This window comes from Oncorhynchus kisutch, unplaced genomic scaffold (genome assembly GCF_002021735.2).
Source record: "Oncorhynchus kisutch isolate 150728-3 unplaced genomic scaffold, Okis_V2 scaffold4016, whole genome shotgun sequence".
Classification (NCBI taxonomy): Eukaryota; Metazoa; Chordata; class Actinopteri; order Salmoniformes; family Salmonidae; genus Oncorhynchus; species Oncorhynchus kisutch.
The window spans coordinates 85-21,276 of record NW_022265961.1 but is presented as its reverse complement, the minus strand read 5'-3'; the positions used below and the strand labels follow the sequence as shown (position 1 = coordinate 21,276).

Sequence of the window (21,192 nt, the reverse complement as noted above, 5' to 3'; positions counted from 1 at the left end):
GGCTACCCAGTACCTGAGACAGGGACTAACCTCTGGTAGCCTAGGCTACCCAGTACCTGAGACAGGGACTAACCTCTGGTAGCCTAGGCTACCCAGTACCTGAGACAGGGACTAACCTCTGGTAGCCTAGGCTACCCAGTACCTGAGACAGGGACTAACCTCTGGTAGCCTAGGCTACCCAGTACCTGAGACAGGGACTAACCTCTGGTAGCCTAGGCTACCCAGTACCTGAGACAGGGACTAACCTCTGGTAGCCTAGGCTACCCAGTACCTGAGACAGGGACTAACCTCTGGTAGCCTAGGCTACCCAGTACCTGAGACAGGGACTAACCTCTGGTAGCCTAGGCTACCCAGTACCTGAGACAGGGACTAACCTCTGGTAGCCTAGGCTACCCAGTACCTGAGACAGGGACTAACCTCTGGTAGCCTAGGCTACCCAGTACCTGAGACAGGGACTAACCTCTGGTAGCCTAGGCTACCCAGTACCTGAGACAGGGACTAACCTCTGGTAGCCTAGGCTACCCAGTACCTGAGACAGGGACTAACCTCTGGTAGCCTAGGCTACCCAGTACCTGAGACAGGGACTAACCTCTGGTAGCCTAGGCTACCCAGTACCTGAGACAGGGACTAACCTCTGGTAGCCTAGGCTACCCAGTACCTGAGACAGGGACTAACCTCTGGTAGCCTAGGCTACCCAGTACCTGAGACAGGGACTAACCTCTGGTAGCCTAGGCTACCCAGTACCTGAGACAGGGACTAACCTACTAGCGCGTACCCTAGCAGCGCGTACCCTAGCAGTGTGTGACTCACTTGCGTAGTGTGTTGTTGTTCTGCACTCTCTTGACCTCGTCCTCCAGCTGCTGAATCCTGCGCAGGACGTGCATGTGTTGCTGCTGCAGGACGCCCAGCCACAGCTCATCCCACAGCAGGGTCACGCGCCGCAGCTCTCCAACTAGCATCTGGACCTGGGGACCCACAGAGTCACACGTGGTTAGCACAGGAAGCTCTCCCACTAGCATCTAGACCTGGGGACCCACAGAGTCACACGTGGTTAGCACAGGAAGCTCTCCCACTAGCATCTGGACCTGGGGACCCACGGACAGACACAGAGTCACACGTGGTTAGCAAAGGAAGCTCTCCCACTAGCATCTGGACCTGGGGACCCACAGACAGACACAGAGTCACACGTGGTTAGCACAGGAAGCTCTCCCACTAGCATCTGGACCTGGGGACCCACAGACAGACACAGAGTCACACGTGGTTAGCACAGGAAGCTCTCCCACTAGCATCTGGACCTGGGGACCCACGGACAGACACACAGAGTCACACGTGGTTAGCACAGGAAGCTCTCCCACTAGCATCTGGACCTTGGGACCCACGGACAGACACAGAGTCACACGTGGTTAGCACAGGAAGCTCTCCCACTAGCATCTGGACCTGGGGACCCACGGACAGACACAGAGTCACACGTGGTTAGCACAGGAAGCTCTCCCACTAGCATCTGGACCTGGGGACCCACAGAGTCACACGTGGTTAGCACAGGACGCCGCCAGACAATGTCATATCATATATGATATCATATATGATATGCCCTATCATATCATATTTCTGTACAGCACTTTGAGATATCAGCTGATGTACGAAGGGCTATATAAATAAATTTGATTTGATTTGATTTGATATCCCGACATTAGTCTCCTTTTATGACGGTATTTGACAGTACTTTGTGTTTCTGAATAATAGAAGTTGTAAATACTCTTTATGAGCATCACATGATCCTAGGATGGAGACCAATTCATTCAAAGTGGTTTTATTTTAGAGAACGACCAATATGGGTACTTACCAGAGGTGGGGCCAAGTCATGTGACTCGAGTCCACACCTCTGGTACTTACTGATCATCAACAACAACAGTGTCCTAATATCATTATTATTATATTTTTTTTTTTAAATGTGCACCGTCTAAGACGACAGTCAGTCACGGAGATGCAGAGTCAGTTAGCAGAGGGAAAGACAGGTGGTTTATTTGTTTTATCTGTTCAACCAGGAAAGTCAGTTAAGAACAAATTCTTATTTACAATGACGGCCTAGGAACAGTGGGTTAACTGGTCTAGGAACAGTGGGTTAACTGGCCTGGGAACAGTGGGTTAACTGGTCTAGGAACAGTGGGTTAACTGGTCTAGGAACAGTGGGTTAACTGGTCTAGGAACAGTGGGTTAACTGGCCTAGGAACAGTGGGTTAACTGGTCTGGGAACAGTGGGTTAACTGGCCTGGGAACAGTGGGTGAACTGGTCTAGGAACAGTGGGTTAACTGGTCTAGGAACAGTGGGTTAACTGGTCTAGGAACAGTGGGTTAACTGGTCTAGGAACAGTGGGTTAACTGGTCTAGGAACAGTGGGTTAACTGGTCTAGGAACAGTGGGTTAACTGGTCTAGGAACAGTGGGTTAACTGGTCTAGGAACAGTGGGTTAACTGGTCTAGGAACAGTGGGTTAACTGGTCTAGGAACAGTGGGTTAACTGGTCTAGGAACAGTGGGTTAACTGGTCTAGGAACAGTGGGTTAACTGGTCTAGGAACAGTGGGTTAACTGGCCTGGGAACAGTGGGTGAACTGGTCTAGGAACAGTGGGTTAACTGGTCTAGGAACAGTGGGTTAACTGGTCTAGGAACAGTGGGTTAACTGGTCTAGGAACAGTGGGTTAACTGGTCTAGGAACAGTGGGTTAACTGGTCTAGGAACAGTGGGTTAACTGGCCTAGGAACAGTGGGTTAACTGGCCTGGGAACAGTGGGTTAACTGCCTTGTTCAGGGGCAGAACAACAGATTTGTACCTTGTCAGCTCGGGGGTTTGAACTCGCAACCTTCCGGTTACTAGTCCAACGCTCTAACCACTAGGCTACCCTGTCGCCCCTCTAACCACTAGGCTACCCTGCCACCTCTACACTCTAACCACTAGGCTACCCTGCCACCTCTACACTCTAACCACTAGGCTACCCTGCCGCCCCGACAAATCATTTAACCCAGTGAATTAAACGTATTGGTGCCAATCAGCTTTGAAAACAGCATATTGGACATGATGGTTTGCACCATATTATCACCAATAACGTTGTATATCAGTGAACTGAGGAAAGGTCACTTCCTCTGAATGCCGGATGGTGTTTAATAGCCAGTTAACTAGGGGAGATCAATTATCCTCGTTTTGGAAATAGTTGTACCCCAGTAAGGACAGTACATTCATTCACCATTTCAAAAACCTCTACACGCCATGTAACATGATTCAAGAGGGTATAATTATGTGCAGCATGAGTGGGGAGCCTAGCTAGGACTAGGGGGACATAATTAACTGTAACACCAGTAGTGAGGGGAAGCATTTAGCTGTAACACCAGCAGTAGGGGGAGGTAATTACCTATAACACCATAGTAGGGTTGTGGTAGGGGGAAGTGTTTACCTGTAACACCATAGTGGGGTTGGCTGCAGTAGGGGGAAGTGTTTACCTGTAACACCATAGTGGGGTTGGCTGCAGTAGGGGGGGAAGTGTTTACCTGTAACACCATAGTGGGGTTGGCTGCAGTAGGGGGGAAGTGTTTACCTGTAACACCATAGTGGGGTTGGCTGCAGACAGCTTGTCCACTATCTTGCTGTAGCAGTCATGCATCATGGCCTGGTCCTGGCTGGAACACAGCGCAGGAAACTCCTCACCCCGCCCATCTTCCTCCTGGGAGGCGGGGTTACTGCCCAGTGTCCCCTCCCCTTCCTCACACAGCCCCTCCCCCTGCATGCTGCCCAGGAAGGTGGGCAGGGCCGACGGGAGCTTGTTTCCTGGGAGACAAAGACGTTATGGCGAGTTGAGACAATTTGGTTTAAATAATGCAAAAACACAATGTCGGAGAAGAAAGTAAAAGTGCAATATGTGTCATGTAAAAAAGCTAACATTGAAGTTCCTTGCTCAGAACATGAGAACATATGAAAGCTGGTGGTTCAATATTCCCAGGTAAGAAGTTTTAAGTTGTAGTTATTATAATAATTATAGGGCTCGCTCTCTCTTCCATTTGTATTTCATATACCTTTGACGATTGGATGTTCTTATAGGCACTATAGTATTTCCAGTGTAACAGTATAGCTTCTGTCTCTCTCGCCCCTACCTGGGCTCGAACCAGGAACACAATGACAACAGCCACACTCGAAGCAGCGTTACCCATCGCTCCACAAAAGCCAAAAGCCTTGCAGAGCAAGGGGAACTACTACTTCAAGGTCTCAGAGCGAGTGACGTTTGAAACGCTATTAGGGCACACCCAGCTAACTAGCTAGCCATTTCACATCGGTTACACCAGCCTAATCTCGGGAGTTGATAGGCTTGAAGTCATAAACAGCTCAATGCTTGAAGCACAGCGAAGAGCTGCTGGCAAACGCAGGAAAGTGCTGTTTGAATGAATGCTTACGAGATTTTGTTGCTGCCTACCACCGCTCAGTCAGACTGCTCTACCAAATCATAGACATAATTATAATAAACACACAGAAATATGAGCCTTTGGTCATTAATATGGTCAAATCTGGAAACTATCATTTTGAAAACAAAACGTTTATTCTTTCAGTGAAATACGGAACCGTTCTGTATTTTATCTAACGGATGGCATCCCCAAGTCTAAATATTGCTGTTACATTGTACAACCTTCAATGTTATGTCATAATTATGTACAATTTTGGCAAATTAATTACGGCCTTTGTTAGGAAGAAATGGTCTTCACACAGTTCGCAACGAGCCAGGCGGCCCAAACTGCTGCATATACCCTGACTCTGCTTACACTGAACGCAAGAGAAGTGACACAATTTCTCTCGTTAATATTGCCTGCTAACGTGAATTTCTTTGAACTAAAAATGCAGGTTTAAAAAAATATATCCTTGTGTGTATTTATCGTTAGGTACATTTGTGCAACGATTGTGCTTTTATTCACAAATGTGGTTTTCTTAATTCATCACCCGTTTGGTGAAGTAGGCTGTGATTCGATGATAAATTAACAGGCACCGCATTGATTATATGCAACGCAGGACAAGCTAGTTACACTAGTAATATCATCAACCATGTGTAGTTAACTAGTGATTATATGTAACGCACGTCAAGCTAGTTACACTAGTAATATCATCAACCATGTGTAGTTAACTAGTGATTATATGTAACGCAGGACAAGCTAGTTACACTAGTAATATCATCAACCATGTGTAGTTAACTAGTGATTATGTGAAGATTGATTGTTTTTTATAAGAGAAGTTTAATGCCAGCTAGCAACTTACCTTGTCTCCTTGCTGCACTCGTAACAGGTGGTCAGCCTGCCACTCAGTCTCCTCATGGAGTAACAGGTAGTCAGCCTGCCACTCAGTCTCCTCATGGAGTAACAGGTAGTCAGCCTGCCACTCAGTCTCCTCATGGAGTAACAGGTAGTCAGCCTGCCACTCAGTCTCCTCATGGAGTAACAGGTAGTCAGCCTGCCACTCAGTCTCCTCATGGAGTAACAGGTAGTCAGCCTGCCACTCAGTCTCCTCATGGAGTAACAGGTAGTCAGCCTGCCACTCAGTCTCCTCATGGAATAACAGGTAGTCAGCCTGCCACTCAGTCTCCTCATGGAGTAACAGGTGGTCACAGCCTGCCACTCAGTCTCCTCATGGAGTAACAGGTGGTCAAGCCTGCCACTCAGTCTCCTCATGGAGTAACAGGTAGTCAGCCTGCCACTCAGTCTCCTCATGGAGTAACAGGTAGTCAGCCTGCCACTCAGTCTCCTCATGGAGTAACAGGTAGTCAGCCTGCCACTCAGTCTCCTCATGGAGTAACAGGTGGTCACAGCCTGCCACTCAGTCTCCTCATGGAGTAACAGGTAGTCAGCCTGCCACTCAGTCTCCTCATGGAGTAACAGGTAGTCAGCCTGCCACTCAGTCTCCTCATGGAGTAACAGGTGGTCACAGCCTGCCACTCAGTCTCCTCATGGAGTAACAGGTAGTCAGCCTGCCACTCAGTCTCCTCATGGAGTAACAGGTAGTCAGCCTGCCACTCAGTCTCCTCATGGAGTAACAGGTGGTCACAGCCTGCCACTCAGTCTCCTCATGGAGTAACAGGTGGTCACAGCCTGCCACTCAGTCTCCTCATGGAGTAACAGGTGGTCACAGCCTGCCACTCAGTCTCCTCATGGAGTAACAGGTAGTCAGCCTGCCACTCAGTCTCCTCATGGAGTAACAGGTAGTCAGCCTGCCACTCAGTCTCCTCATGGAGTAACAGGTAGTCAGCCTGCCACTCAGTCTCCTCATGGAGTAACAGGTAGTCAGCCTGCCACTCAGTCTCCTCATGGAGTAACAGGTGGTCAGCCTGCCACTCAGTCTCCTCATGGAGTAACAGGTAGTCAGCCTGCCACTCAGTCTCCTCATGGAGAGCAATGTAATCGGCCAGAATCGGCATCCAAAAATGCAAATGATCGATTATGAAAACTTGAAATCGGCCCTAATCAATCGGTCGACCTCTAGTGTGTGTGTGTGTGTGTGTACCTGCATGCTGGGCCTCTCCTCCCAGAGACAGTGATCCGACTATAGCAGGGTACAGGATGAGGTGTGGTGAGTCCTGGGCAACGCGACACAGCAGACTACAGATACTCTGTCTGATGTAAGCCTCTGGATGGTTCAGACGAGAGAACAGCTGGGGGATGATGCCTGGAGGGGAGAGGGGTTGAATTAGCAGGAGACAGGAGAGAGAACAGCTGGAGGGGAGAGGGGTTGAATTAGCAGGAGACAGGAGAGAGAACAGCTGGAGGGGGAGAGGGGTTGAATTAGCAGGAGACAGAACAGCTGGAGGGGGAGAGGGGTTGAATTAGCAGGAGACAGAACAGCTGGAGGGGGAGAGGGGTTGAATTAGCAGGAGACAGAACAGCTGGAGGGGGAGAGGGGTTGAATCAGCAGGAGACAGGAGAGAGAACAGCTGGAGGGGGAGAGGGGTTGAATTAGCAGGAGACAGAACAGCTGGAGGGGAGAGGGGTTGAATTAGCAGGAGACAGGAGAGAGAACAGCTGGAGGGGAGAGGGGTTGAATTAGCAGGAGACAGGAGCGAGAACAGCTGGAGGGGAGAGGGGTTGAATTAGCAGGAGACAGAACAGCTGGAGGGGAGAGGGGTTGAATTAGCAGGAGACAGGAGAGAGAACAGCTGGAGGGGGAGAGGGGTTGAATTAGCAGGAGACAGAACAGCTGGAGGGGAGAGGGGTTGAATTAGCAGGAGACAGAACACCTGGAGGGGGAGAGGGGTTGAATTAGCAGGAGACAGAACAGCTGGAGGGGGAGAGGGGTTGAATTAGCAGGAGACAGGAGAGAGAACAGCTGGAGGGGGAGAGGGGTTGAATTAGCAGGAGACAGAACAGCTGGAGGGGGAGAGGGGTTGAATTAGCAGGAGACAGAACAGCTGGAGGGGGAGAGGGGTTGAATTAGCAGGAGACAGAACAGCTGGAGGGGGAGAGGGGTTGAATTAGCAGGAGACAGGAGAGAGAACAGCTGGAGGGGGAGAGGGGTTGAATTAGCAGGAGACAGAACAGCTGGAGGGGAGAGGGGTTGAATTAGCAGGAGACAGAACAGCTGGAGGGGAGAGGGGTTGAATTAGCAGGAGACAGAACAGCTGGAGGGGGAGAGGGGTTGAATTAGCAGGAGACAGGAGAGAGAACAGCTGGAGGGGAGAGGGGTTGAATTAGCAGGAGACAGGAGAGAGAACAGCTGGAGGGGAGAGGGGTTGAATTAGCAGGAGACAGAACAGCTGGAGGGGAGAGGGGTTGAATTAGCAGGAGACAGAACAGCTGGAGGGGAGAGGGGTTGAATTAGCAGGAGACAGAACAGCTGGAGGGGAGAGGGGTTGAATTAGCAGGAGACAGGAGAGAGAACAGCTGGAGGGGGAGAGGGGTTGAATTAGCAGGAGACAGGAGAGAGAACAGCTGGAGGGAAGAGGGTTGAATTAGCAGGAGACAGGAGAGAGAACAGCTGGAGGGGAGAGGGGTTGAATTAGCAGGAGACAGAACAGCTGGAGGGGAGAGGGGTTGAATTAGCAGGAGACAGGAGAGAGAACAGCTGGAGGGGGAGAGGGGTTGAATTAGCAGGAGACAGAACAGCTGGAGGGGAGAGGGGTTGAATTAGCAGGAGACAGAACACCTGGAGGGGGAGAGGGGTTGAATTAGCAGGAGACAGAACAGCTGGAGGGGGAGAAGGGTTGAATTAGCAGGAGACAGGAGAGAGAACAGCTGGAGGGGGAGAGGGGTTGAATTAGCAGGAGACAGGAGAGAGAACAGCTGGAGGGGAGAGGGGTTGAATTAGCAGGAGACAGGAGAGAGAACAGCTGGAGGGGGAGAGGGGTTGAATTAGCAGGAGACAGAACAGCTGGAGGGGAGAGGGGTTGAATTAGCAGGAGACAGGAGAGGCAGCAACGGTCTCAACTAACTCTCCATAATGTGTTCTAGGTCTCTATGTCAGTTTATTAAATATTCATTCATTTCTAGAGTCTAACAGGAGCCTTCAGAGAAATATAGAGCTCCCTCTGGGTCTGAGTGTGTTACCTCTCCAGGGGCCAGTGGGGGGTCTGTGTGTGCTACCCCTCCAGGGGCCAGTGGGGGTCTGTGTGTTACCTCTCCAGGGGCAAGTGGGGGTCAGTGTGTGTTACCTCTCCAGGGGCCAGTGGGGGTCAGTGTGTTACCTCTCTAGGGGCCAGTGGGGGTCAGTGTGTTACCTCTCTAGGGGCCAGGGAGGGTCAGTGTGTTACCTCTCTAGGGGCCAGTGGGGGGTCAGTGTGTTACCTCTCTAGGGGCCAGTGGGGGTCAGTGTTTTACCTCTCCAGGGGGCGGTGGGGGTTGAGGCGAGCCCAAGCTCAAGCCCCTCCCTCAGCTCCCCGGCGTGCTTCACCAGCAGCCGTAGCAACCGCAGCGTCGCCATGACGATGATATCGTCGTTACTCTGCTTGCTGTTCTGATTGGTCAGCAGCAGCTTGGGGTCATCCTCATCGATGGGAACCTGACAGAGGAAGAAGATAGACATGGAGGGATGGAGGAAGAGATGGGTGGATGTACAGTACCCCCTGCCAGTCCCAGTCCCCCCCCCGCCAGTCCCAGTCCCCCTGCCAGTCCCCCCTCCCAGTCCCAGTCCCCCCTTGCCAGTCCCAGTCCCCCCCCTGCCAGTCCCAGTCCCCCCCCTGCCAGTCCCAGTCCCCCCCCTGCCAGTCCCAGTCCCCCCCCTGCCAGTCCCAGTCCCCCCCCTGCCAGTCCCAGTCCCCCCCCTGCCAGTCCCAGTCCCCCCCCTGCCAGTCCCAGTCCCCCCTGGAGAGAGAGTGAGTTCCACCCACCTGTCCAGCGTTGAGTTTGAGGAAGGTGAAGTAGGCACCGCAGGAGACCCTGTAGAGACTGAAGATCCTGTCCACCACCCTCCTCCAGACCCGGATCAGACCCTCCATCACCCCACTACCCCCACCCTGGACCCCCTCCACCTCCCCCTGCTCCTCCAGCCAGGGACAGGCAGACAGCAGCTGTCTCCAGATCACATCCACCATGTCATCCTCCTCCTCATCCTCCTGCTGCAGGGCCATGTCCTCATCCTGGAGAGAGAGAGAGAGGGCGGGGGAGAGAGAGGGGGTGGGGGAGAGAAGGGGGGGGAGAGAGAGGGGGGCGGGGGAGAGAGAGAGGGGGCGAGAGAGGGGGGGGGGAAGAGAGAGAGAGGGGGTGGGGGAGAGAGAGGGGGGGTGAGAGAGAGAGGGGGGGGGGGGGGAAGAGAGAGAGAGGGGGTGGGGAGAGAGAGGGGGGGTGAGAGAGAGAGGGGGGGGGGGGGGGAAGAGAGAGAGAGGGGGTGGGGAAGAGAGAGAGAGGGGGTGGGGGAGAGAGAGGGGGGGTGAGGGAGAGAGGGGGGGGGGGGGAGAGAGAGGGGGGGGGGGGAGGGGGGAGAGAGTTATGAGCAGGCAGATGGTGAATCCCAAACCCAGACCTGCCAAGAGCCGCGCGGCAAATTGGAGCTGTAGCACGCGGCGAATTGGAGTTCTCCCCCCCCCCCCTATTCGTACGTGCTGTTTGTGAGTCTGATCGTAATTCTAGAATTGTACCAAGTCTATACAGGGTTGGAATACTTTCCTGACAACATTCCATTCAACCTGGTAAACGTCACTAACATGTAAATAGAAGGAACACCAACAGCCTTTATTCTTGGAGGGTTTTGTCTGAACGCTGTTCGCTGGTTCTCTCCCCAATTCGCTGTTTCAGCCTTTGTAAAGGTGCTGATTGGATTTCTTTACAGCACATACATCATTTCAGATTTTCAAAACTGATAAAAATCTCAAATCTAGTGCCAAGGCATTTTAGAAGCATTGCCTCCATAGCCAATACCTGACACTCATTCATTCTTCATCGCTCAGTCTTCTAAACTACAATTACACTCTATCAGGTTGAATGATCCTCGAGTATAAAAGAGGTAGAGACAGTCAGGAATCAAGACTAGAGAGACTAAAAGAGGTAGAGACAGTCAGGAATCAAGACTAGAGAGACTAAAAGAGGTAGAGACAGTCAGGAATCAAGACTAGAGAGACTAAAAGAGGTAGAGACAGTCAGGAATCAAGACTATAGAGACTGAAAGAGGTAGAGACAGTCAGGAATCAAGACGAGAGAGACTAAGAGGTAGAGAGAGTCAGGAATCAAGACGAGAGAGACTAAGAGGTAGAGAGAGTCAGGAACCAAGACTAGAGAGACTAAAAGAGGTAGAGACAGTCGGGAATCAAAACTATAGAGTCTAAAAGAGGTAGAGACAGTCGGGAATCAAGACGAGAGAGACTAAGAGGTAGAGAGAGTCAGGAATCAAGACGAGAGAGACTAAAAGGTAGAGAGAGTCAGGAATCAAGACGAGAGAGACTAAAAGAGGTAGATACAGTCAGGAATCCAAACTATAGAGTCTAAATGAGGTAGAGACAGTCGGGAATCAAGACTAGAGAGTCTAAAAGAGGTAGAGAGAGTCAGGAACCAAGACTAGAGAGACTAAAAGAGGTAGAGACAGTCGGGAATCAAGACTATAGAGTCTAAAAGAGGTAGAGACAGTCGGGAATCAAGACTAGTCTAAAAGAGGTAGACCGAGTCAGGAATCAAAACTATAGAGACTAAAAGAGGTAGAGAGATACATGGAAAGAGACAGACACATACCAAGCCACTTAGTTATGCAGTTCCATGTAGACTCAGTTCTAACCTTCTATCCTGGATGAACTACGATCTGTTCAGAACACGGAGAAAGTACGAGATCTGTACATACTAAAACAATAGTTACTAACGTACATTCCTCATGAGCACACACACACACACACACACACACCTGTATTCCAGCAGGTCGACACATGGCCTGACCCAGGATGCTGAAGATGTTCTCCTTGTCCTCCTCACTGGTGCATTCTGGGAGAAGCTCCTCGATCTCCTTCTTCTCTCCCGGGAGCAAGGGCACACCTTCACCTTGACTGGAGGGATGGAGGGAGGAGATGAGAGAGAGATGGGAGGAGTAGGGAACGGACGGACGTAGGGGAGGAGAGGAGGGAGGAGAGAGAGATGGGAGGAGTAAGGAACGGACGGACGTAGGGGAGGAGAGGAGGGAAGAGATGAGAGGGAGATGAGAGGAGAGAGAGGAGAAAGGAGAGGGAGATGGGAGGAGAGAGAGGAGAAAGGAACGGACGGACATAGGGGAGGAGAGGTGAAAGGAGAGGGAGATGGGAGGAGAGAGAGGAGAAAGAGGAATGTCAACATTGCATAAGAATTTTAAAAATTATGTTTAAATCAGCAACGGCTTAATACCACAGAACGCACCACCTCATGTTATCAGCTTCTACCACAGAACGCATCAAGTCTATTTTCATGTTATCAGCTTCTACCACAGAACGCATCACGTCATGTTATCAGCTTCTACCACAGAACGCATCACGTCTATATTCATGTTATCAGCTTCTACCACAGAACGCACCACATCATGTTATCAGCTTCTACCACAGAACGCATCACGTCATGTTATCAGCTTCTACCAAAGAACGCATCACGTCTGTATTCATGTCATCAGCTTCTACCACAGAACGCATCACGTCTATATTCATGTTATCAGCTTCTACCACAGAACGCATCACGTCATGTTATCAGCTTCTACCACAGAACGCATCACGTCTATATTCATGTTATCAGCTTCTACCACAGAACGCACCACATCATGTTATCAGCTTCTACCACAGAACGCATCACGTCATGTTATCAGCTTCTACCAAAGAACGCATCACGTCTGTATTCATGTTATCAGCTTCTACCACAGAACGCACCACGTCATGTTATCAGCTTCTACCACAGAACGCATCACGTCATGTTATCAGCTTCTACCACAGAACGAACCACGTCATGTTATCAGCTTCTACCACAGAACGAACCACGTCTGTATTCATGTTATCAGCTTCTACCACAGAACGCACCACGCCTGTATTCATGTTATCAGCTTCTACCACAGAACGCATCACGTCGTGTTATCAGCTTCTACCACAGAACACATCACGTCTATATTCATGTTATCAGCTTCTACCACAGAACGCACCACATCATGTTATCAGCTTCTACCACAGAACGCATCACGTCATGTTATCAGCTTCTACCACAGAACGCATCACGTCTGTATTCATGTTATCAGCTTCTACCACAGAACGCATCACATCATGTTATCAGCTTCTACCACAGAACGCACCACGTCATGTTATCAGCTTCTACCACAGAACGCACCACGTCATGTTATCAGCTTCTACCACAGAACGCATCACGTCATGTTATCAGCTTCTACCACAGAACGCATCACGTCATGTTATCAGCTTCTAACACAGAACGAACCACGTCATGTTATCAGCTTCTACCAAAGAACGCATCACGTCTGTATTCATGTTATCAGCTTCTACCACAGAACGCATCACGTCATGTTATCAGCTTCTACCACAGAACGCACCACGTCATGTTATCAGCTTCTACCACAGAACGCACCACGTCATGTTATCAGCTTCTACCACAGAACGCATCACGTCATGTTATCAGCTTCTACCACAGAACGCATCACGTCATGTTATCAGCTTCTACCACAGAACGCACCACGTCATGTTATCAGCTTCTACCACAGAACGAACCACGTCATGTTATCAGCTTCTACCAAAGAACGCACCACGTCTGTATTCATGTTATCAGCTCCCTGTTCACCCACGACTGCGTGGCCACGCACGCCTCCAACTCAATCATCAAGTTTGCGGACGACACAACAGTGGTAGGCTTGATTACCAACAATGACGAGACGGCCTACAGGGAGGAGGTGAGGGCCCTCGGAGTGTGGTGTCAGGAAAATAACCTCACACTCAACGTCAACAAAACTAAGGAGATGATTGTGGACTTCAGGAAACAGCAGAGGGAACACCCCCCCCATCCACATCGATGGAACAGTAGTGGAGAGGGTAGCAAGTTTTAAGTTCCTCGGCATACACATCACAGACAAACTGAATTGGTCCACTCACACAGACAGCATCGTGAGGAAGGCGCAGCAGCGCCTCTTCAACCTCAGGAGGCTGAAGAAATTCGTCTTGTCACCAAAAGCACTCACAAACTTCTACAGATGCACAATCGAGAGCATCCTGGCGGGCTGTATCACCACCTGGTATGGCAACTGCACCGCCCTCAACCGTAAGGCTCTCCAGAGGGTAGTGAGGTCTGCACAACGCATCACCGGGGGCAAACTACCTGCCCTCCAGGACACCTACACCACCCGATGCTACAGGAAGGCCATAAAGATCATCAAGGACATCAACCACCCGAGCCACTGCCTGTTCACCCCGCTATCATCCAGAAGGCGAGGTCAGTACAGGTGCATCAAAGCTGGGACCGAGAGACTGAAAAACAGCTTCTATCTCAAGGCCATCAGACTGTTAAACAGCCACCACTAACATTGAGTGGCTACTGCCAACACACTGACTCAACTCCAGCCACTTTAATCATGGGAATTGATGGGAAATGATGTAAATATATCACTAGCCACTTTAAACAATGCTACCTTATATAATGTTACTTACCCTACATTATTCATCTCATATGCATACGTATATACTGTACTCTATATCATCGACTGCATCCTTATGTAATACATGTATCACTAGCCACTTTAACTATGCCACCTTGTTTACATACTCATCTCATATGTATATACTGTACTCGATACCATCTACTGTATCTTGCCTATGCTGCTCTGTACCATCACTCACTCATATATCCTTATGTACATATTCTTTATGCCCTTACACTGTGAATAAGACAGTAGTTTTTTGGAATTGTTAGTTAGATTACTCGTTGGTTATTACTGCATTGTCGGAACTAGAAGCACAAGCATTTCGCTACACTCGCATTAACATCTGCTAACCATGTGTATGTGACAAATAAATTTGATTTGATTTCTACCACAGAACGCACCACGTCTGTATTCATGTTATCAGCTTCTACCACAGAACGCACCACGTCTGTATTCATGTTATCAGCTTCTACCACAGAACGCACCACGTCTGTATTCATGTTATCAGCTTCTACCACAGAACGCACCACGTCTGTATTCATGTTATCAGCTTCTACCACAGAACGCACCACGTCATGTTATCAGCTTCTACCACAGAACGCATCACGTCATGTTATCAGCTTCTACCACAGAACGAACCACGTCATGTTATCAGCTTCTACCACAGAACGCACCACGTCTGTATTCATGTGTTTCATGATAACCTGCTGGGTGACAACAACTGTCAGAATATGTACCTGGCGTTGTCGACCACCTTCCGTCCCCAACGATAGGCCCAGCTGGCGAGAGCCGCCCAGGACTTGGCCACCTCCGGAGCCTGACTGGTGGACAACTGGTAGAGCTGCCCCAGGACCAAGTCTGGTTCTCCAACACCCACACTCACTATGGAGGCAGAGAGAGAGGGGTTAGGGTACAGACTGGTAGAGCTGCCCCCAGGACCAAGTCTGGTTCTCCTACAACCACACTCACTATGGAGGAAGAGAGAGAGGGGTTAGGGTGTAGGGGTTAGGGTACAGACTGGTAGAGCTGCCCCCAGGACCAAGTCTGGTTCTCCTACAACCACACTCACTATGGAGGAAGAGAGAGAGGGGTTAGGGTGTAGGGGTTAGGGTACAGACTGGTAGAGCTGCTCCGGGATCAAGTCCGGTTTTCCTACACTCACAATAGAAGCAGAGAGAGAGAGAGAGGGGTTAGGGTGTAGGGGACAGACTGGAGGAAGAGAGGGGTTAGGGTGTAGGGGTTAGGGTACAGACTAGTAGAGCTGCTCCGGGATCAAGTCCGGTTTTCCTACACTCACAATAGAAGCAGAGAGAGAGAGAGAGGGGTTAGGGTTGTAGGGGACAGACTGGAGGAAGAGAGGGGTTAGGGAGGGGGGGGGGGTGTCCTACCTGTGGTCTCAGCTGTGATTCGGGGCATGCCCTGGTCCTCTAGGGGTAGCTCCAGCAGGGCTGTGATGTTCCGGCTGATGGGGGGCAAAGCGGCGACCCCTGGGGTCATGACCCCTGACCTCTTCACCACCTGTTTGAGCTGAGGGGTCATGTCCTTCCAGTCCGCCAGCAGCCACTTACCTACAGACACAGAGACAGACGGTTGGAACAGAGCATCAGGCATCCATTACCCAGCATGCACAGGGAGACTGGTACCAACCCTGGTACGCCTGAATCCCCCTCCCCAATAAGAGCCCCTACGTAGGGAATAGGGGGCCATTTGTGACACAGTGGAACCACTACTTACACAGAGTGAGGACGGAGCGACAGGCGGCTCGCTCACATTTCCCTGAGCGACAGAAAGACAGAGCACAGGAACTCAACATCTCCATGGCTGCCAGGGACTGACCTGGAGGGGAGACGGGGGGAGGGAAGGAGAGGAGGGGAGAGAGGTGGAGGGGAGACGGGGAGAGGGAAGGAGAGGAGGGGGAGAGGAGACGGGGGGAGGGAAGGAGAGGAGGGGAGAGAGGTGGAGGGGAGACGGGGAGAGGGAAGGAGAGGAGGGGAGAGAGGTGGGAGGGGAGACGGGGAGAGGGAAGGAGAGGAGGGAGAGAGGTGGAGGGGAGACGGGGGAGAGGGAAGGAGAGGAGGGAGAGAGGTGGAGGGGAGACGGGGAGAGGGAAGGAGAGGAGGGGAGAGAGGTGGAGGGGAGACGGGGAGAGGGAAGGGGAGGAGGGGAGAGAGGTGGAGGGGAGACGGGGAGAGGGAAGGAGAAGAGGGAGAGAGGTGGAGGGGAGACGGGGAGAGGGAAGGAGAGGAGGGGAGAGGAGACGGGGAGAGGGAAGGAGAGGAGGGGAGAGGAGACGGGGGAGGGAAGGAGAGGAGGGGAGAGAGGTGGAGGGGAGACGGGGGGAGGGAAGGAGAGAGGTGGAGGGGAGACGGGGGGAGGGAAGGAGAAGAGGGGAGAGAGAGGTGGAGGGGAGACGGGGGGAGGGAAGGAGAGGAGGGGAGAGAGGTGGAGGGTAGACGGGAGAGAGGTGGAGGGGAGACGGGGAGGAGGGAAGGAGAGGAGGGAGAGAGGTGGAGGGGAGAAGGGGAGAGGGAGGAGCGGAGGAGGAGGGGAGAGAGATGGAGGGGAGACGGGGGGAGGGAAGGAGAGGAGGGGAGAGAGATGGAGGGGAGGAATAAGTGGATAAGAGAAAGACGAGTGAGCCAAAACACAAACACACAAACACACACACACTCACATACTCACACACACATACTCACAACACATACTCACACACACATACTCAACACACATACTCACACACACATACTCACACACACATACTCACACACACTATACTCACACATCACCACCCGCGGTGCAGAGGACTTTAGCCTTCTCGATCTGGTAGTTCAGGTCCCCACTTCTCCCCCACAGCACCCGCTAGTGACAGACGCCTGAATGCACGGCTCAACCCCTCCTCCTCCTCTTCCTCTTCCTCGCTGCACTGGCCCAGCAGACGCGTTGCCAGGGCGATGTTCCCCTGTTTCCGGGCGAACTTGACGGCCGTCAGACATAGTTCCATCAGGTGGCCATCCAGTGGAGCAGAGGAGCCTGGGTAATGGAACACAGGAAGAGGGAGAGGGTTAGCGTGAGTCACATGACAAAGACACAGCGATGGGGACAACACACACACAGGGACACACACACACACAGGGACACACACACACACAGGGACACACACACAGGGACACACACACAGGGACACACACACAGGGACACACACACACACAGGGACACACACACAGGGACACAACACACACACACACACACACACACACACACACACACAGGGACACACAGGGACACACACAGGGACACACCAGGGACACCCACACACAAACACACAGGGACACAACACACAAACACACAGGGACACACACACAAACACACAGGGACACACACACAAACACACAGGGACCCACACACAAACACACAGGGACACAACACAAACACACAGGACACACACACAACACACAGGGACCACACACCAACACACAGGGACACACACACAAACACACAGGGACACACACACAAACACACAGGGACACACACACAAACACACAGGGACACACACACAAACACACAGGGACACACACACAAACACACAGGGACACACACACAAACACACAGGGACACACACACAAACACACAGGGACACACACACACAGGGATGCGGTCTACCTTTCAGCCTGAGCAGTAGCTGTCTCTGGTAGATGGTTGTATCTCAGTGCGTGGAGCCACGGCTGGACGTCCTGTTGTTTACAGGTGCTGAGAGCTTCACTGTACAGGGGGATCAGACAGTCCTGGAGAGGAGGAGAGGGTTAGGGGGTGTACACACCCACAGCAGTATGTGGACCCCCTTCAAATGAGTGAATTTGGCTATTTCAGCCACACACCTTTGCTGACAGGTGTATAAAACCGAGCAAATCTCCATAGACAAACATTGGCAGTAGAATGAGAGACTGTACGCCTGCTGAAGAGCTCAGTGACTTCAATGTGGATACCGTCATAGGATGGCCACCTTTCCAACAAGTCAGTTGGTCAAACTTCTACCAAGTTAGAGCTGCCCCGGTCAACTGTAAGTGCTGTTATTGTGAAGTGGAAACATCTAGGAGCAACAACGGCTCAACCGCAAAGTGGTAGGCCACACAAGCTCACAGAACAGGACCGCAGAGTGCTGAAGCGCGTAGCTCTAAGAATCGGTCTGTCCTCGGTTGCAACACTCACTACCGAGTTCCAAACTACCTCTGGAAGCAACGTCGGCACAAGAACTGTTCGTCGAGTAGCTTCATGAAATGGGTTTCCATGGCAGAGCAGCCGCACACAAGCCTAAGATCACCATGTGCTCAATGTCAAGCGTTGGCTGGAGGGGTGTGAAGCTCACCGCCTCTGGACTCTGGAGCAGTGGAAAGGTTCTCTCTGGGGTGATGAATCACGCTGCACCATCTGTCAGTCCGACGGAACTAATCTGGGTTTGGCGGATGCCAGGAGAACGCTACCTGCCCCAATGCATAGTGACAACTGTAAAGTTTGGTGGAGGAGGAATAATGTCTGGGGCTGTTTTTCATGGTTCGGGCTCGGCCCTTAGTTATAGTGAAGGGAAATCTTAACGCTACAGCATACAATGACATTCTAGATGATTCTTTGCTTCCAACTTTGTTGGTAACAGTTTTGGGGGAGGCCCTTTCCCTGTTTCAGCATGACAGTGCCCCGTGCACAAAGCCAGGTCCATACAGAAATTGTTTGTCGAGATCGGTGTGGAAGAACTTGACTGGCCTGCACAGAGCCTGACTCAACCCCATCGGACACCTCTGGGATGAATTGGAACGCCGACTGTGAGCCAGGCCCAATCGCCTAACATCAGTGCCCGACCTCACTAATGCTCGTGGCTCAATGGAAGCAAGTCCCCGCAGCAATGTTCCAACATCTAGTGGAAAGCCTTCCCAGAAGAGTGGAGGCTGTTATAGCAGCAATGTTCCAACATCTAGTGGAAAGCCTTCCCAGAAGAGTGGAGGCTGTTATAGCAGCAATGTTCCAACATCTAGTGGAAAGCCTTCCCAGAAGAGTGGAGGCTGTTATAGCCGCAAAGTGGGGACCAACTCCATATTAATGGCCATGAATTTGGAAATGAGATGTCGGACGAGCAGGTGTCCACATACTTATGGTCATGTAGAGTACGCCGAGTGTGTTCTCCAGGGCAGAGCAGCAGTGTAGATGCAGGGTGGCAAGGGTCTGTGTGTGTGTGTGTGTGTGTGTACCTCCTGTCCGCTCAGTGTGTTCTCCAGGGCAGAGCAACAGTATAGCTGCAGGGTGGCCAGAGTGGGCAGGCCGTCAGAGAGGGTGAGGGTGGAGAAGGCGGAGGGGACCCAGAGAGATACGACCCGTCTGCTTCAGGTAACGGATCAGGGTTCTGTAAAACACACACAGAAGACGGAAGATATTACCTCTCCTTCCTCCCAGGGTCTTCACTTCCTGTCTCTGATCGAAAAGGAAATGACTGGGTTCTGAAACAAGGTGGAAACTCCCACTAAGTCTCCACCAATTACCGAAGCGTTTAGACAGGTGGGAAGTAGCGAACGAGAGTGTACATAGTCTGTCCCAAATGGTTCCCTATATAGTGGCACTCCTTTTGACCAGGGGCCCATAAGGGAGCACAGACAGCCACCCCGCAGTCAGTCCAACAGAACTCAGCTCAACCCAAATGGTTCCCTTATATAGTGCACTCCTTTTGACCAGGGCCCATAAGGCAGCACAGACAGAACCCGCAGTCAGTCCAACAGAACTCAGCTCAACCCAAATGGAACGTGGAAGACATCATGGAAGAGCTCAATGAAATACTGGCGTCTCCTCGGTCTCCCATTGGATGACAAAGCCAGAGGTCCCCGCCCCTCTCACCTCCTCCAATGGGTTTTTGAGAAGGAGGCGTATGCGATTGAGATCTTCCCAATGAAGTGTTCCACAATCCAGCAGGTTTTTGTTCCTACCCAGCACTAACACATTAATACAGGATTCAACTAAAAGTGATCTCCAAGATCCAATGAGAGACTCACTCCGAGGTGGGCATGGCCTTCTGTTCATGCTCGTGATTGGCCGTTGTCATGGCAGCCACAGCGCTCCGCAGCAGCTGCACCTCAATGGCCTTCTGTAGTTCTGAGGGGTCCGGACTCAACACTGCCGGGAGGAGACGCTTCAAGTCTACACACACACACACACACGTTAGAAACAAACAGACACGTTAGAAAAACGCACACCATTAAGACACACATCTCTAAGGAGTCTAGACTCAAAACTGAAGGTGGCAGTCTCAGACACCCTCCTAACTACTTTATTCTTGGAGCAGGTGGAGTTGACCAGGCCGTAGTCCTCCCTCTCTCCCGCCTACCTAGTTTATTCTTAGAGCAGGTGGAGTTGACCAGGCCTTAGTCCTCCCCTCTCCCCTCCTACCTAGTTTATTCTTGGAGCAGGTGGAGTTGACCAGGCCTTAGTCCTCCCTCTCTCCCTCCTACCTAGTTTATTCATGGAGCAGGTGGAGTTGAGCAGGCCTTAGCCCTCCCTCTCTCCCTCCTACCTAGTTTGTCCTTGGAGCCAGTAGAGGTGGAGTTGAGCAGGCCGTAGTCGTCTCTCTCCCCGCCAGGAGCTCCAGCTGAGCACGGCATTCTGGGAAGTCTCCGTCCTCGAAGCAGCTCAGTGCCCGTACGTAGTTGAAGTCTGTCTTCAGGTGCACGCTCGCTGCGGCAGGGTTACCAGGGTTCTTCTTGAGGGCGTGCACGCTGGCCTGCCACTCCTGCACCGAGGACCAATCGCCGAGGGCCACATAGCACTGGCATGCCTTATTGGCAAGGAGGTTGAGCACCTCGGAGGAACACGTTGGACTTGAGGAGAACCGTCTTCCTGCCGTCACCTGAAGGAGAAAGAAAGAGAGAGAGGCAGAAGGAGAAGAGAGGAAAGGGGGAGGAGGAGGAGAGAGAGAGAGAGAAGGGGCGGAAGGAGAGGAAAGGGGGAGGAGAGAGAGGAGGGGAGAGGCAGAAGGAGAAGGAGGAGGGGGGAGGAGGAGAGAGGCAGAAGGAGAAGAGAGGAAAGGAGGGAGAGAGGAGAGAGAGAGGAGGGGGAGAGGCAGAAGGAGAGAGAGAGAG

At 51.7% G+C, this 21,192-nt stretch overlaps 1 protein-coding gene across 1 annotated transcript in view; it reads right to left on the bottom strand.

Annotated features, from left to right (window-relative positions):
• The window catches only part of LOC109883951 (serine/threonine-protein kinase SMG1), a gene marked incomplete at its 5' end in the record, with an annotated part of 73,653 nt that extends 52,693 nt beyond the window's left edge, over positions 1 to 20,960 (bottom strand). The window contains 19 exon segments of the mRNA XM_031821787.1: positions 811 to 965; positions 3,588 to 3,817; positions 6,527 to 6,688; positions 8,833 to 9,013; positions 9,342 to 9,590; positions 11,339 to 11,477; positions 14,818 to 14,962; positions 15,469 to 15,648; positions 15,815 to 15,916; positions 16,870 to 16,903; positions 16,905 to 17,110; positions 17,741 to 17,777; positions 17,779 to 17,862; positions 19,318 to 19,410; positions 19,412 to 19,469; positions 20,110 to 20,254; positions 20,628 to 20,682; positions 20,685 to 20,925; positions 20,927 to 20,960. Coding sequence (XP_031677647.1) covers positions 811 to 965; positions 3,588 to 3,817; positions 6,527 to 6,688; positions 8,833 to 9,013; positions 9,342 to 9,590; positions 11,339 to 11,477; positions 14,818 to 14,962; positions 15,469 to 15,648; positions 15,815 to 15,916; positions 16,870 to 16,903; positions 16,905 to 17,110; positions 17,741 to 17,777; positions 17,779 to 17,862; positions 19,318 to 19,410; positions 19,412 to 19,469; positions 20,110 to 20,254; positions 20,628 to 20,682; positions 20,685 to 20,925; positions 20,927 to 20,960 — 2,530 coding nt within the window.
• Positions 20,961 to 21,192: the final 232 nt, after the last annotated feature.